Source organism: Somniosus microcephalus, chromosome 5 (assembly GCF_052327205.1).
Source record: "Somniosus microcephalus isolate GS21.2 chromosome 5, FLI_Smic_1.0, whole genome shotgun sequence".
Lineage (NCBI taxonomy): Eukaryota > Metazoa > Chordata > Chondrichthyes > Squaliformes > Somniosidae > Somniosus > Somniosus microcephalus.
In genome coordinates this window covers 216,063,247-216,081,765 of record NC_140991.1, presented here as the reverse complement: position 1 = coordinate 216,081,765, position 18,519 = coordinate 216,063,247, and the positions used below count along the sequence as shown (strand labels likewise).

Below are 18,519 nucleotides of genomic sequence, written 5' to 3'. Positions count from 1 at the left end.
TGGCCCTAGAAATAGTAGATGCATTGCTGGTCATCTTCCAAAATTCTGTGGACTCTGGAATAGTTCCCATGGATTGGAGGTAATCTAATGTAACCCCACTATTTAAAAAAGGTGGTAGAGCGAAAACGGGGAATTATAGACTGGTAAGCCTGACATCGGTAGTGGGAAAAATGCTAGAGTCCATTATAAAAGATGTAATAGCAGAGCACTTGGAAAACAGTGACAGGATCGGACAAAGTCTACATGGATTTACAAAAGGTAAATTGTGCTTGACTAATCTACTGGAATTTTTTGAGGATGTAACTGGTAGAATAGATAAGGGTGAACCAGTGGATGTGGTGTATTTGGACTTTCAGAAGGCTTTCAATAAGGTCCCGCATAAGAGATTAGCATGCAAAGTTAAAGCACATGGGATTGGGGGTAAGGTACGGACTTGGATAGAGAACTGGTTGGCAGACAGGAAGCAAAGAGTTGGAATAAACGGGTCTTTTTCTGAGTGGCAGGCAGTGACTAGTGGGGTACCACAGGGATCGGTGCTAGGACCCCAGTTATTCACAATATATATTAATGATCTAGACGAGGGAACTAGATGTAATATCTCCAAGTTTGCAGACGACACAAAGCTGGGTAGGCGTGTGTGCTGTGAGGAGGATGACGAGAAACTCCAGTATGAACCCGGAAAAGTGCGAAGTGATGCACTTTGGGGGGACTAACAAGGCAAGGGAATACACAATGAATGGTAAGACCCTAGGCAAGACGGAGGGTCAGAGGGATCTGGGTGTGCAAGTACACAGATCCCTGAAGGCGGCGGAACAGGTGGATAAGGTGGTAAAAAAGGCATATGGGATACTTGCCTTCATTAGCCGAGGCATAGAATATAAGAGCAAGGAGGTTATGATGGAGCTGTATAAAACACTGGTTAGGCCACAGCTGGAATACTGTGTGCAGTTCTGGTTGCCACACTACAGGAAGGATGTAATAGCTTTGGAGAGGGTGCAGAGGAGATTCACCAGGATGCTACCAGGGCTGGAACGCTTCAGCTATGAAGAGAGACTGGGCAGATTGGGTTTGTTTTCCTTGGAGCAGAGGAGGCTGAGGGGGTACATGATTGAGGTGTACAAAATTATGAGGGGCATAGATAGGATTGATACTAAGGAGCTTTTTCCTTTAGTAGAAGGGTCAATAACTAGGGGGCATAGATTCAAGGTAAAGGGCGGGAGGTTTAGAGGGGATTTGAGAAAGAACTTTTTCACCCAGAGGGTGGTTGGAGTCTGGAACTCACTGCCCGAAAGGGTTGTGGAGGCTGGAACCCTCACAACATTCAAGAAGCATTTGGATGAGCACTTGAAATGCCATAGCATACAAGGCTACGGACCAAATGCTGGAATATGGGATTAGATTAGACAGGGCATGATGGCCGGCGCGGACACGATGGGCCGAAGGGCCTCTATCCGTGCTGTATAACTCTATGACTCTATGACTATGACTCTATGATTTGGACAGGTTGGGTGATTGGGCAGATGCATGGCAGATGCAGTATAATGTGGATAAATGTGAGATTATCCACTTTGGTGGCAAAAACAGGAAGGCAGATTATTATCTGAACGGCAATAGATTGGGAAAAGGGGAAGTGCAACGAGACCTGGGTGTCCTTGTGCACCAGCCGCTGAAGGTAAGCATGCAGGTGCAGCAGGTGGTTAAGAAGGCAAATGGTATGTTGGCCTTCATAGCGAGAGGATTCGAGTACAAGACCAAGGATGTCTTGCTGCAGTTGTACAGGTCCTTGGTGAGACCACACCTAAAGTATTGTGTGCAGTTTTGGTCGCCTTATCTGAGGAAGAATGTTCTTGCCATGGAGGGAGTGCAGCGAAGATTCACCAGACTGATATCTGGGATGGCAGGAATGACATACGAGGAGAGATTGTGTCGATTGGGCTTGTATTCGCTCGAGTTTAGAGGAATGAGAGGGGATCTCATTGAAACTTATAAAATTCTAACAGGACTAGACAGACTAGATGCAGGAAGGATGTTCCCGATGGCGGGGGAGTCCAGAACCAGGGATCACAATCTAAGGATATGGGGTAAGCCATTTAGGACTGAGATGAGGAGGAATTTCTTCACCCAGAGAGTGGTGAACCTGTGGAATTCTCTACCACACAAGTCAGTTGAGGCCAATTCATTAAATATATTCAAGAAGGAGTTAGATATATTTCTTAAGGTAAAGGGATCAAGGGTAATGGGAGAAAGCAGGGACAGGGTACTGAGTTTGGATGATCAGCCATGATCTCATTAAATGGCAGAACAGGCTCGAGGGGCCAAATGGCCTACTCCTGCTCCTATCTTCTATGTTTCTAAGTCACTGACAGAGCACGTCAATGTCAGACGTGCTATCTGTCAAGACTCCTTGAAAGAAGAAATATCAGTGTTTGACAGCTCTGTGAAGCTGTCAAACACTAACATTCTCTTTAGTTTGATGAGTCCTTGTGTTCAGGACTCATCAAACCTTTCAACTTTGTAAATTTCACATGGCTGTTTGTTCAGAGGTTCTAACAGCCAGTCTGTGAAATTCACAAGGAGGATGTTGGCTCTCTCGATCTAGCGCGGCTGAAGGCTGTAGGAAGAAAACAAGGTAAGTGAACATTTTTTAAAACTTATCACTCACCTTGTATACTTACCACTCCACACTTGCCCCCATCACTCACCTCTATGTCTTACTTCCAGGTGCCTCCGACTGCCGCAGACCTCCTTCACGTTTCCTCCAACCCGGCGGGGTTCTCCGAGGTCGGGAAGCCTTCACCTGTGAAGGTAAAATGGCACTAATCCTTTTTTCTGCCTATTAACTACCTGTTAACAGGCAGTTAAAAGGATTAGATGCCTTTCCCGCCTCCAGGAGACGGAACCTGAAGCTGTACATCTTCCCACCTCCTGGCAAAAGGGCACGGAGGTGGGATGGGGGCGAGTTTGCCATCCGCCCCCACTTTCTCCGAATTTACTGGCTGTCCTGCCTCCATGCCTGCCTCCTCGGGGCTTGGAAAATCCAGCCCTATGACTCTATGATAAGACCCAGATTGCAATTTGTAGGTACAAATGGGCAGAGAGTGCACTGACCATCCATTCATTTTTGCTGGTAGTGAGCGGCATAACCAGCAGTTCTCAAAAAGACAAATGGGGGCCGACAGGAATTTGAAACTTCTATTTTTGTAGGGCTATGAATAGTCCTCCTGGCCACACATAAATCCCCTCATGTGCCAGGCTCTGACTGTTGACAATTTCCTTCCCTCACCAACTGGCGAGCTTCCTCGGAGTGCCAGTTTGGCACATGCACCTCACCGGCTTCACGTCTCAAGACCAGTTACAATGAGTGGACTCCACCCATCAAATGCCTATTGTGTGCCAAAGGTTAAAATCGGCTCCAATATGTAAAAATTGCAATTTTTCCTAAAAATCAGCTTTTAGTGTGGTGAAAATATGTTACAATGGGGGAGAAATTCGGTATCGCCCCGTTTGGGGCGCAATTATTGGCTGAGCGCAAAGTTTAGCGCCTGGCGCTAATTATCACCTCCGACTGCAAACCTGGCTTCTATCGCTAAATCAGACGCTACACACCTCTCTTAAGGTGCTAACGCCGAGGAGCGAGGCGCTACCTTAGAGCGCTGGTGAAGCTCATGTGATGTCAGTCAGCAATGGAACACAGACACACTGGCGCCGGCCCCTTCTTAAAGGGGAGGGTCGATCTTGCTCTCCATCCACACCCTGCTCATTGCAGCCTTGAATCTCGGCCTGGAGAAACCTGTACATCAAATCTGCTGGAAAGAACAATGGAGAGGCCCAGGGAAAGAGCTCAGAGTGCAGCCCCCATAGCCTCTTCTAAATCGGTGCAAGGAAGGTCAAATCAAAATGAACCTGCAAAGTGCTGCTCAGTATCCAAAACTCTCCAGAAGTCTCTCTCTTTCTCCGAATGCGTTGTGCAAAAATGTCGCTGACAAAAAAAGGCAGGAAACGGTCACCTTTAAATAGCACTCCCCCAGTCCCTTCCCGATGGCAAAACGTTCCCCCAACCTGTCATTGTTAGAGGCAGGCGGAAAGGCAGGGGGCAATATCCGGTCTGGGGCGCTACCGGGGCATTGCACACTTGACTGACGTCACGACATGCAGGCGCAGGAGTTCGTGGCGGTAGTGTTTAGCGCCGCCACAAAATGTCTGGCCAATTTTGCGAGCGGCGCAAACATCGCCACGCCCGGGCGCTAGTTGCTTTGCGCCCCATTAGCGTCCTCTTAGGGTGCTAATGGGAGGCACAAAGCAACCGAATTTTTCCCCTAATATCTTTCCAGGACTTCCCAGATTTAGTTGGTAAGTAAACTGGGAGTTCATGATCTGATAACATTTTATTAAAAAAATCAATGTTGTGCAATACGTTCAGTGCCATTCGCAACTCCTCAGTTAATGAAGTAATCCATGCCTGCATGCAACAAGACCTGGATGACATTCAGGTTTGGGCTGATAAGTAGCAGGTAACTTTCGTGCCATACAAGTGTCAGGCAATGACTATCTCCAACAAGTGAGAGTCTAACCACTGCCCCTTGACATTCAACGGCATTACCATTGCCAAATCCCCCACCATTAACATCCTGGGGGTCACCATTGACCAGAAACTTAACAGGACCAGCAACAAGAGCAGGTCAGAGGCTGGGTATTCTGCAGCGAGTGTCTCACCTCCTGACTCCCCAAAGCCTTTCCACCATCTACAAGGCACAAGTAAGGAGTGTGATGGAATACTCTCCACTTGCCTGGATGAGTGCAACTCCAACAACACTCAAGAAGCTCGACACCATCCAGGACAAAACAGCCCGCTTGATTGGCACCCCATCGACTACCTTAAACATTCACTCCCTCCACCACCAGTGTACCGTGGCTGCAGTGTATACCATCTACAAGATGCACTGCAGCAACTCATCAAGGCTTCTTCGGCAGCACCTCCCAAACTCGTGACCTCTACCACCTAGAAGGACAAGGGCAGCAGGCGCAGGGAACACCACCACCTCCAAGTTCCCCTCCAAGTCACACACCATCCTGACTTAGGAGTATATCACCGTTCCTTCATCGTTGCTGGGTCAATATCCTGGAACTCCCTCCTTAACTGCACTTTGGGAGTACCTTCACCACACGGACTGCAGCAGTTCAAGAAGGCGGCTCACCTTTTCAAGGGCAACTAGGGATGGGCAATAAATGCTGGCCTTTCCAGCGACGCCCACATCCCATGAACGACTAAAAAAAAATTGACAGACTAGACACATTCCCACAAGGGGAAAAAGGAAGGGCATCTAAAGCTAAAGCTCCTGGGATGACTAAAGATATGGAAATTAAAATGAAACAGAAAAAGGAGACTTATGATAAATGTCAGGTTCATAATTCAGTAGAGAATCAAGCTGAATACAAAAAGTACAGGGGAGAACTGAAAAAGGAAATATGAGAATAGATTAGCGAGTAACATAAAAGGAAATCCAAAAGTCTTCTATAAACATATATATAGTAACTGGGTAGTCAAAGGAAGGTTGGGGCTGATTCGAGACCAAATGGTAGATCTTCTTGTGGAAGCAGAGTGCATGGCTGATGTATTAAATAAATACTTTGCATCGGTCTTCACTAAAGAAGAGGATGCAGCCAATGTTACGGTAAAGGAGGAGGTAGCAGAGAAATTGGATAGGATAAAAATTGATAAAGCAGTACTTAAAAGATTGGCAATTAGGTGGGACGGATGGGATGCATCCGAAATTGCTGATGGAAGTAAGGTTGGAAATTGCAGAGACTCTGGCCACAATCCTCCAATCTGGGAGTGGAGCCAGAAGACTGGAAGTTTGCAAAAATGGCACGAGGAATTTACCCAGCAACCAGCCTAACATCAGTGGTGGGGAAACCTTTCGAGACAATAATCCGGGACAAAATTAATTGGCACTTGGAAAAATATGCATTCATAAATGAAAGCCAGCACTCATTTGTTAAAGGCAAATCATGTTTGATTAACTGGATTGACTTCTTTGATGAAGTAATGGAAAGGGTTGATGAGGGAAGTGCGTTTGATGTTGTGTATATGGACTTTCAAAAGGAGTTTGATAAAGTACCATATAGTACACTTGTTAGCAAAATTGAAGCCCATGGGATTAAAGGGGCAGTGGCTGTGTGGATACGAAATTGGCTAAGAGAAAGCAGAGAATAGTGGTGAGTGGTTGTTTATCAGACTGGAGGGACATATACAGTGGTGTTCCACAGGGGTTGGTAATAGGACCACTGCTCTTTTTGATATATATTAATGACATGCACTTGGGTATACAGGGTATAATTTCAAAGTCTGCAGATGACACAAAACTCAGAAATGTTGTAAACAGAGAGGAGGATAGTAACAGACATCAGGAGGATATAGATTGGTAAAATGGGAAGACACATGGCAGATGAAATTTAATGCAGAGAAGTGTGAAGTGATTAATTTTGGTAGGCATAATGAGGAGAGGCAATATAAACTAAATGGTATAATTTTAAAGGGTGTGCAGGAACTAAGAGCCCTGGGGGGTGTGCGTGCACAAGTCTTTGAAGGTGGCAGGACAAGTTGAGAAGGCTGTTAAAAAGGCATACGGGATCTAGAGGCATAGAGTACAGAAGCAAGGAAGTTACGCTAAACCTTTATAAAACACTGGTTAGACCCCAGCTGGAATACTGCAGACAATTTTGGGCAGCACACTTTAGGAAGGATGTCAAGGCATTAGAGGGGGTGCAGAGTGTAATGATCAATAACATGTCATTCTATAGTGGACACTAGGTGGAGCCGTAGAGCTGTGTAGAGCTGTATATAAGACTACACTACCCAGCTGTATGTATATTAAGACTACATTACCCATGAGGCACTAGGCTACCCACAAGGTAGCCGTCAAGATGGATGCCTCTACAGATACTGTACCTAGTCCACATGTGCTCAATAAAAGTGTCCAGCAAAAGCTAGCTGTGTTCATAATAAGAATGTCTATTTATTAATGAACATAAGATGGTACCAGGATGGTGAAGATCTGCTGAAAATTGTGAAAAGCGACATGGAGAATTTGAAGCCACCAGAGCGTTTGAAACTCACAGGAAATATCGACTACAATTGGCAGACTCTTAAACAACAATTCGAACTCTACATTGCAGCCATCGGATTCGGTACGAAGCCAGACGCAAGGAAGATAGCGTTGCTGCTTACGGTTGCAGGCCCACAGGCGATAGAGGTATTTAATACATTTGTATTTAATCCAGAGGAGAACAGAGAAAAATTAGAAGATGTGCTAAAAAAAATTGATGCACATTGCTCTCCCAAAAAGAATGAGACCTATGAAAGATACATGTTCTGTTCAAGGACACAGCAGCAAAATGAGACTTTTGATAGCTTTATAACTGATCTGAAACTGAAAGCACAGACATGTAATTTGTCTGAGCTCAAAGCATCCATGATTCGTGACCAGATTGTGTTTGGTATTCATGATAAAAAAGTCAGGGAACGTCTGTTGAGAGAAACCGAACTAAATTTGGAAAATGCGGTGAAAATATGCCAAGCCAGCGAGCTAGCTCGAAAGCACGCGAAGACTTTCAGTGAAATCAATAATGATGCGATTGTAATGAGTGATAATGTTGCTGTCGGTGCTGTGTCCTACAAGGGGAAGAAACGTGGGCAGAACAGAAATGAAAAGCAATCGGAGGATGACATTTTTAATTGTAAACGCTGTGGTTACAAACACCAGTTAAGACAATGCCCAGCGTTTGGAAAAATGTGCATAAAGTGTAATGGAAAGAATCACTTTGCCAAACAATGCTTTTCAAAAGTACAAACTAAGAAAGGGCAACGAGTTAATGTAATTGAGGACACTGATTTAAGTGAGACATTTTTTGTACGAATGGTGTCATGTGACAATATCAAAAAGGATACAGAAAATGTGCAGCCCTCAGAAATGGGCAATGCTGAACATAAAGTTAATGCAGTAAAAGAGGGCAAATGGATGATCCCACTGCAGGTAAATGGAGAATTAGTTACCTTGAAACTAGACACTGGGACAAAAGCAAACTTAATCAGTATGAGTGACATTAACAATATGAAAAAGCCCAAAATACAGAAAAAGTCAGTACTACTGAAGGACTATAATGGACAGAAAATAGATAGCTTAGGTGTATGCAGACTTAAAGTGACATTCAAAGACAAAGTGCATCATCTCATGTTTTCTGTTGTGGCTGAAAGACTTGATTCATTACTGGGTGACAAAGCTTGTGAGGACTTAGAACTGGTCAAGAGAGTCTACTGTATAAACTGTGCCATAAGCAGACCAGATGACTCAGTGGATTCTGTAGTGAATAATTTCCAGGATGTGTTCAAAGGATTTGGAGTTCTACCATTCACTTACAAGATCCAGCTAAAGGAGGATGCTCAGCCAGTGGTACATGCTCCACGAAGAGTTCCAGCACCCCTGCGTGACCGGCTCAAGAATGAACTGGACAGAATGACCACACTAGGAGTCATCAGGAAAGTCGAAGAGCCAACAGACTGGGTTAACTCCATGGTATGTGTAAAGAAAAAGAACAATGATCTAAGAATATGCATGGATCCAAAGGACTTAAATGCAAACATAAAACGTGAACACTACCAGATTCCCAAGCGAGAAGAAATCACCAGTGAAATGTCAGGTGCCAGATACTTTACAAAGCTCGATGCCTCACAAGGATTTTGGCAACTAAAACTGGATGAAGAGAGCACCAAATACTGTACCTTCAGCACACCATTTGGCAGGTATTGTTTCCTCAGAATGCCTTTCGGGATAATATCTGCATCTGAAATCTTTCATAGAGCGATGGAACACACAATTGAAGGTCTGGAAGGAGTTCGGGTCTATGTTGATGACATCATCATCTGGGGCTCCACACTGAAAGAACACAATGAGAGACTGACTAAAGTGCTACAGAGCATACGCCGGAATGGACTGAAGCTCAACAAAGCCAAGTGTCAGTTTGGCATCCAGGAAGTCACTTTCCTAGGAGATAATCTATCTCGTAAAGGAATAGAGCCAGATATGGAAAAAGTAAACGCCATACTCAAAATGCCCCGACCCACTGACAAAAAAGGAGTGCTACGCATCATGGGGATGATAAACTTCATTGGAAAGTTCATTCCTAACTTGTCAGCCAAGACAGCCTGTCTGCGAGACCTGCTACATAAAACAAATGAGTTCGCATGGACAGAAAGACATGAACAAGAGTGGATAAACCTCAAAACAGTGCTGACAACCACACCTGTACTCACCTTCTTTGACCCAACAAAAAGAATCAAAGTGTCAACGGATGCATCAAAAGATGGCCTAGGTGCGGTCTTGCTACAAGCAGAGGGTGAAGATTGGAAGCCTGTTGCCTATGCCTCCAGGTCTATGACTGATACTGAGTGTCGATACGCCCAGATTGAAAAGGAATGTCTAGGCTTGGTAGTTGGACTAGAAAAGTTTCATGGCTACATATATGGACTTCCCACCGTCACAGTTGAGACAGACTACAGCCCTCTGGTTGCCATCATAAAAAAAAACCTGAATGAGATGTCTCCAAGGATTCAACGACTCATGATGAAGCTGCAAAGATATGACATTGAACTGATCTACACACCAGGCAAATACATAGGCCTAGAAATTCAGTGGCCTGCGCCACCAGTTTGCGCCCAAAGAGGGCACTCAGTGGCTTTAGCGCCACTGGCCACACCTACTGCGATATTTAGCGGGGCGCTAATGGCGGCGTTAGCCTGTAGCGCCGCCACCGATGACATCATCGGTGTGCGCAGCGCCCCGCTCCCGCCCCGATGACCATATTTGGTTGCGCCCGCCTCTTCAGCGCCGGCCGCAAATAGCGACCGGTTCACAGGGGCCTACCTGTGGCGGTAGTGGCGCAAGTTAAGGTGGAGGTGCGGCCGGCCGCTTTTTCAGCGGCCGCCTGCCAGCACCTCCGTCCCCGGCCTCCTAAACCCCCCCCCGTGGCATTGCCGGCTGTTTCCCGAGAGCCCGGCACTTCTCCTTGGTGCCGGGCTCATTTGCCGGCACTCGCGAGTGGGGATCATGCTGTTGCAGGCACGTCCCCCTTAACAGTGGGAGGAAGGCCTGCAGTACCGCAGCATGCCGTGCCGCAGCGTGTGGCGCTGTGGCCCTTAGCGCGCCGATATTCAGTTTCAGCGCCCCAAGCGGGGTGCGGGAAGCCTCGATTAGCGGCCCGCTTCCATTTGGGGCACAGAAACTGAATATCCGGATGGCGCAAGTGGCTCCGCTCGCAGCGGTAATTCCAGCGCCCAGGCGAGCTTGACGCCCCAAATGGCGCCCAACTGAATTTTTAGCCCATAGTGTTAGCAGATGCACTATCCCGAGCACCCACAATGAGTCATGTGAGCTCTACTGAAGAAGACGTGGATGTTCATGTGAATATGGTCACTGCTGCGCTGCCCGTGTCAGACACAAAATCAAAGCAAATAGCAGAAGAAACAGTAAAAGATACAGTATTACAAACAGTAATAGAGAACATTCATCATGGTTGGACAAAAGGTTCCTGTCCCAAATATTTTCACATAAGGTCAGAATTGAGTGTCGCAAGTGGACTACTACTAAAACAGAACAGAATAGTCATTCCACAGGCTCTACGTCAAGACATGCTCAAAAGGATTCATGAGGGACACCTCGGAATTGAAAAATGCAAAAGGAGAGCAAGAGATACTGTTTATTGGCCTGGCATAAATAAGGACATTGAGAACATGATAGGCAAATGTGAGACATGTCAGAAACACCAAAACAAACAAACAAAGGAACCAATGATAGTAGCTGACTTACCAACAGCACCGTGGCAAAAGGTTGGTATGGACCTCTTTCATTTAAATGGTAAAGAATATCTAATAGTGATTGACTACTATTCTAACTATCCTGAGATGGCGCTGCTCTCAAGCACATCAGCAAGCAGTGTCATAATGCATGTGAAATCCATCTTCGCCAGACATGGAATTCCCAGGATTGCCGTTAGCGACAATGGTCCGTGCTTCAACTGTAAGGAGTGGCAACAGTTTGCAGCACGGTATGACTTTCAGCACATCACATCCAGTCCTTTGTATGCTCAGTCAAATGGTAAGGCAGAGAAAGGTGTTCAAGTTCTCAAGCAGCTACTGAAGAAAGCGACAGAAATCAAGTCTGATCCTTATCTCGCCCTGCTGTGCTACCGAGCCTCACCTTTAGATTGTGGTTCTTCACCTGCTGAACTATTAATGGGTCGCAAGTTGCGCACCACGCTACCCTGCTGTGCAAAAGAACAGCAAAGTGAGGAACTGAGACAGAGACTTCAACTGTTAAAGCTGAAACAGAAATCATACTATGACAAGTCATCCAAAACTCTAAAACCATTGACAAGGGATGATGTTGTCAGGATTGAGGATCCAGATGCATGGAACAGGAAAGCTACAGTTCTTGAGGAAGTAGGACCAAGGTCATACACTGTTAGAACTGAGGAAGGACAGATTCTCAGGAGGAACCGCCGTTCCCTCCTAAAAACACAAGAGACTATTCAAGACCAGATTGATGACAATGCCGCAACTGCATCTTGTCATTCACCGCCAGAACAATCTCATGAAGACACATCAGACTTACCCGTGTTGAGAAGATCCACACGTGAAGTAAAAAAGCCTGTTAGACTTAATCTTTGAGTACAATGTAAAGCTTTGAAAATGTGTTGACTGTTTTGAAAATGTTTATGTTTATAGAGCACTAACAAAAGTGTTACTAATATCATCTTTATTGTTTTCTTGAAAGTTGATTGATATTGATTTTGTTAAACCTCAAAGAAAGGGGGATGTAATGATCAATAACATGTCATTCTATAGTGGACACTAGGTGGAGCCGTAGAGCTGTGTAGAGCTGTATATAAGACTACACTACCCAGCTGTATGTATATTAAGACTACATTACCCATGAGGCACTAGGCTACCCACAAGGCAGCAGTCAAGATGGATGCCTCTACAGATACTGTACCTAGTCCACATGTGCTCAATAAAAGTGTCTAGCAAAAGCTAGCTGTGTTCATAATAAGAATGTCTATTTATTAATGAACATAAGACAGAGGACATTTACTAGACTGGTACCAGAGATGAAAGACTTGAGTTACGTGGAGAGACTTCAGAAACTGAGGTTGTTCTCCTTATAGCAGAGAAGGTTAAGGGGAGGTTTGATACAGGGGTTCAAAATCATGAAGAGGTTTGATAGAGTAAATAAGAAGAAACTGTTTCCAGTGGCAGAAGAGTCGGTAACCAGAGGGCACAGATTTAAGGTAGTTGGCAAAAAAACCAGCGCCAACATGAGAATAAACATTTTTACGCAGCGAGTTATTATGATCTGGAATTCACTGCCTGAAACAAAACAAAACTAAACTAGGGTGGTGGAAGCAGATTCAATAATAACTTACAAAAGGGATTTGAATAAACATTTGAAGTGGAATAATTTGCAGGGCTGTGGGGAAAGAGCAGGGAAGTGAGACTAACTGGCTAGCTCTTTCAAAAAGCTGGCACAGGCACGATGGGCTGAATGGCCTCCTTCTGTGCTCTATTATTCTATGATTCTATGAAAGCACATTATCAGTATGGTCTACTTCTCGTAATTCTAAGTTGCTTAATTCAAAATATCTGATCAATCTTGTCGCACTAAATTTCCACTTTGCTGTGTTAGCCAATTGTTTATATTATTGGATAGTTCAAATGTTTTTCACGCAAAAATGAATCAGTAGATTAATTACATATTAAATGCACAGATAGACAGTTCTTAAAGTTAAATTTAAAGCAATGCATATAGAAATGCCCATTGGCTATATAAAGCTTAGAGCAGCACAATTTACTTACTCCATTGCAACCTCTGCAGTGGTTGGAATCCTGAAACAGAAACATATGGGAATGCAATTTTAGAGGTCAGGTCTGCAAGAAAAGGATATAGGTTCAATGTAAATGCTTGGATCAGTGCAGTGATGCCATGCTTGGCATGCTGAGAGCTTGTATTGTTAATTAATGTGTAATTAGCGATGCCTCCCTTCCGGAGGAGCTTAACAACTTCTACGCTCGCTTCGACAGGGACAACATGGAGCTGGCTACCAAAGCCTTGCCACCCCTGGAAGACCAGGTGCTCACTCTTTCGACCTCCGACGTAAGGGGTGTTCTACGCGGAGTGAACACACGAAAGGCTGCTGGACCGGATAGCATCCCTGGACGGGTACTCAAGGAATGTGCTGATCAGCTGGCTGATGTCTTCACCGCCATCTTCAATCTGTCATTGGCCCAGGCAGTAGTCCCTACATGCTTCAAGACCGCTACCATTATTCCTGTGCCAAAACAAACGGCTGTGACGTGCCTGAACAACTATCGACCTGTCGCACTCACACCCATCATAATGAAGTGTTTCGAGAGACTGGTCCTGGCTCACATCAAAGCCAGTGTTCCTGCCTCCCTTGACCAACACCAGTTTGCCTATCGTGCAAACAGATTAACGGAGGATGCAATCACAACTGCTCTACACTCGGCACTGAATCACCTAGATGGTAAGGAGACCTACATCAGAATGCTGTTTATAGACTACAGCTCAGCATTCAACACTATCGTCCCCAACAAGCTGGCCACCAAATTCCAAACTCTTGGCCTGAACACTTCCCTCTGCAACTGGACCCTGGACTTCCTAACAAACAGACCCCAGTCTGTCAAATTAGGTAACCACACCTCCCCCCCCCCCGACCCTGAACACGGGGGCCCCACAAGGATGTGTGCTGAGCCCCCTCCTCTACTCCCTCTTCACCCACGACTGTGTGGCTGTTAATGGTTCCAACACCATCATCAAGTTTGCGGATGACACCACGGTAGTAGGCCAGATCACCAACAACGATAAGTCAGCCTACAGGGAGGAGGTCCAGCATCTCGTGAAGTGGTGCGCCGATAACAACCTGGCCCTTAACACCAAGAAAACAAAAGAAATCATTGTGGACTTCAGGAAATCCAAAGGCGGAAGTCACCCCCCCATCCACATCAATGGGGCTGTGGTGGAAAGGGTGGACAGCTTTAAGTTCCTCGGAGTCCACATCACGGAAGACCTCTCCTGGTCCCTCAACACCTCCTCTCTGGTGAAGAAGGCCCAGCAGCGCCTATATTTCTTAAGGAGGCTGAAGGGATGTAATCTGTCACCCCTGATCCTCTCTAACTTTTACCGCTGCACTATAGAGAGCATCCTGACAAATTGTATCACAGTATGGTATGGCAGCTGTAGCTACTATGACTGGAAAGCCCTGCAGCGGGTAGTCAAAACTGCCCAACGCATTACCGGCACCCGGCTACCGACCATAGAGCACATATACCAGAAACGCTGTCTACGGAGGTCACGGTCCATCATCAAAGACCCTACCCACCCCAGCCACAGTCTGTTCACCCTCCTACCATCTGGGAGACGCTACAGATGCATTCGCACCCGTACGACCAGATTTAGGAACAGCTTCTTTCCCAGGGCTGTCATCCTACTGAACTCCACAAATAAACTCTAAAGCCTGCACATCTGCCAATGCACTTTATTATGGTCATATTTATGTTAATATACTACAAGCCAAATGTATGTTGAATGTTTAAATGTCTTAATCCAAATGTACACTCTCGGGAGCCGCAAGCCTACATTTCGTTGTACTGCACTTGTGCACTAACAATGACAATAAAAGTTGATTTGATTTGAGGTCAGCAGGATTTTAATGGATGGAAAATCTTGCAGGGCCTTCATGCCCTGATTCCCGATACCTGTCAAAATCTACCCTGAGAATAAAATGAAAACTTTCATCTAACATCATCTTGCGACAAGCCAAGAAAATCAAAATTCACAACAAGTCAACACTAGCAAGGGTACTAAACATGAAAACAAGCAATCAGCTCACGACCAGGTCAATATACCTTATTTTGGTGCAATCTTATTTTTAAACTGACAATTGTGATTCCTCTTTAAAATTAAAGACTTTTTTATGTACACTTGCTTTATTTTTAGTTCTATAGAGACAGCACCATGTCCAACAGTGTCAATTGCAGCCTCTTGTTTGACTTCCAATGGATGCTGTTCAGTAGTCCGAAGACACTTTCATGCCATAATGTACAATACTGCTCATTGTTTGCACCCTGTTTGCACTCTGTTAAACAATACTTCTGTGCAGGCTGAACAGAACTACTCACTCCACAGATTGGCTGGGGTGGGGGGAGGGGGGTGGGTGATCATTACAGTACCTGACAGCCCTAAATTCACCAATTAGTCCAAGTAGTGAGAGCAGTAGTTAGTTATTTAACAAAACAGCATCACAACTGAATCTTTTTACTGTTTGCTGTTTTGACAGTATACAGAAAGACATTTAAAGCAACACAGGATCAGTTTGATAAAACAATCAGTCAGGAGCAGGGAGATCTGCACATAATTGTATTTTGTTTTATAGCTCCAAGGGACCCAGGATCAGATAGCCAGCTGAAATTCTGCAGTGGTTCTCCCAGTCTTGCACTGTAACTTCACTGGAGACCAGACAAACAGCATAAAATGGCCGTTCACACTATTTCTCTCAGGGTTCCTCCAGTCTCCTGCCTCAGTTATGACTGGAGACTGGGAGTACCCCAGCCTTGGAATTCAGGCTCATCTTTATCTTCATTACTTCAGATGAAACTCACTATTTCTTGAATTTACAACCTGGGAAAATATTCATTGATATTTTTCCATTGAAATCTATTGACATCATCAAAAATACTGACCCTGAATTTCCATTACGGTTGTCCCAATCTCCTGCTGTTTCTCTGGGGCACCACTGATTTTACTGCCTAGATTGCACAATAGATTGGGAGAATCCCTAAGGAAATTCAGAACCATTAAGTTTTGTTTGTTGGCCACTCTTAGCATATTGGGAATTCATGCCCATAACCCACCACAAATTTCCCTTTATCATGGGTAGAAAATCGTGGGGAGCACACACCCAAATTCTTGATATGTGCTTCCGGTAGGCAAAATGGAATGTGAATATGGAAAATTTACCCTTCATTGTTAATATCACATGAAGATGTTACAACAATGGCTTTTCTGAAATGTGGAAACCACACACTATGCAGTAGGTAGTGCTCTTTTGAGCTTGCAGTAAAGGTATATTCTTGGAATAGAGCAGAGGAAACTTTGCCTTTCCAAATAACCCAAATGTAGGTAACCTAGGAGCACTTTATGCTGACATAAGTGTGTAAAAATGGAAAGTTGTTTCATTCCTCAGCACAATATCCCCTCCATTTGTTTCAAAGAAAACAATTTATATTCAACGGAACAGTATTTCATAGTGTAAAACAATGAAACTTACAGCTGATCAGTGGAACGAAGCTGACTCTTCTTCAGCTGGGTGAGATCATAATATTGATCGATGATAACATCACTACACAGAAAACACAGGTAAGCAGCGAATTAACAGATGCTTCTACATGGACTCTATATATTGGGTTACAACCCATTAGTCAATACTGTGATACATCCTTCAGTTTTGTAAAACATGGGAGAATAACACCATTAGGTTGTCAGTAATGTTGTCCTAATAATTACCAAATATATATCAACAGATTCAAATATATAAAAATAATTTTCTCCAATTCTACACCAGTAAAGAATACCTTAATGAAAATTGGAAGGTATGGATAAGGCTGCCACTAAGCTAACCATGTGCTAACAGGTTTGTTACCCTACTGATTAGAGTTTCAAACCCTCTAAAGTCTGAACTCATAGCACTGGAAATGTCAGCAAGTGACAGGCCAATGCCAAGAAGTAGCAGCTAACAATGGAACATCATATTTAAATTTAACCATCTCCATCAACCCGTAGGCTCTTTCTCACAATATTAGTCTGCACATCTGCAGTGGTCAGCGTATTGTATAACATGAACCTGGTAAATTCAATTGAGTAGACACTGTACATGGGTTAAGGCCTACCGGAGGGACCTCACCACATCTATCTCCATTTGGCTGCATAGAATAATACAAAGGTACAAATCTGTCTCCCACCAAGGAAGGTGTAGACAGAAAATCATGTAGGGTCCATGCGATGCCTGAGCTTGAATTCCTGATATACCCTCCTGCAGTGGAGATGATAATGTACAATATATTATACATATATAGTCTACTTCTGTCAGCTAATCTTGAAGGTACTTACAACAGATTTTTTTCAGTACAGGAGATGTCCTGTTATTTAATCACGATTTACAACATACTCTATGGATAAAAACAGTTCAATAGGATATTCCAAAAAAGTTATACATTGCCAGTTACAGAGTCTTTAGAATGGGGCCATAAAAAGATAAAAGGATAAGATGCAATGATTCATCACTCTTGTAGGTAGCATCTTTAAAAGTGCCAAACCGGTTGCACATATGTTCTTATGTTCTAGGGCACAAACAGGGATGTCATCAGGAGGACCAGGCTGCAGTGGTGCAAACCTCTCAATGATCTCAGTAGATCACGAAACATTAATGCCAAGCCACACTCAACCTCATCCTGCTGTGCCTCTCATCACATCCCCATCACTCTGCCTTCCCAACCCTACTCCTGCACATCCTCACTCACACAAACTTGCCTTGCACCTCCACCCATCTCTCTCTATCTACATTATCACTTCCCCATCTCACTAGCCACCCCTCACACTTACCCTCATCCTAGTCCAATCATACCAACTAACAACACACAAGGGTAGGCACGTGGGTGTTTTAGCCAATGTTCATGTAAACTTTCTGTTAATGTGTTGTCAAGCATTGAAATCCTTATTGCCACCACTTTGCTTTCTTGGACAGATTTGTGTGCACCTTTAAAAGTGTCTTAGTGAGCTGCAGTGAATGGTGAGACATAAGGGTACCCTCCCCACCCCCCAATGGTGATGAGTGTGAAAGGAATGGCTTGGACATTGTAGGGATGCTTTATGGTGTTGGTGTGGCATGGTGCCAACCTAGCGCATCATGTGGCAGCCAGGGTGTACAGCGTCAAGTGAAGTAAATCTGGCCATGCTGAGGCCATCTCTGGCCTCCTGGGCAGCAATGTGGTTGGGTGCTGATGCCCTGTGTCCTGTGCAGCATCAGGTGATTGCAGAGAAGGTTGGTGGTGTTGTTGTTGGTGGTGCTGGTGTGCCTAGTGTTGTTGGTGTTGGGGCTGATCATGGAGGGCCAAGGTGAGATTTTTTCAAGGACACCGATGCTGCTGGATGGCAGCTGAAGTTGAGATGACAGAAGCGATCTGTCAATGGTGAGAGAGGTTCCTCCAAGGAGGTGACAGTGGATAGAGAGAGTACTCCAAACACTTCCAAACTGCATAAAGCTCAAAAGTGGGTTCCAAATCATGAAGGCTCCAGCTTCTAAGATTGGGAAGTATACAGCTGTGAAATGGTAGCTTTTATACCACTTTTGCAGTTGTCACCTATTCACAGCAATGGATAGTCATTCAGAACA

General features: G+C 44.7%; 1 protein-coding gene across 1 annotated transcript in view; it reads right to left on the bottom strand.

The window, feature by feature from the left end:
- The window catches only part of spmip4 (sperm microtubule inner protein 4), a 191,182-nt gene that overhangs the window by 156,095 nt on the left and 16,568 nt on the right, over positions 1 to 18,519 (bottom strand). Inside the window, exons 3-4 of the mRNA XM_085988675.1 lie at positions 16,399 to 16,470; positions 12,908 to 12,937 (exon numbers count right to left, since the gene is read on the bottom strand). Of these exons, the coding sequence (XP_085844801.1) occupies positions 12,908 to 12,937; positions 16,399 to 16,470 (102 nt within the window). The remainder of the gene's footprint in view (positions 1 to 12,907; positions 12,938 to 16,398; positions 16,471 to 18,519) is intronic.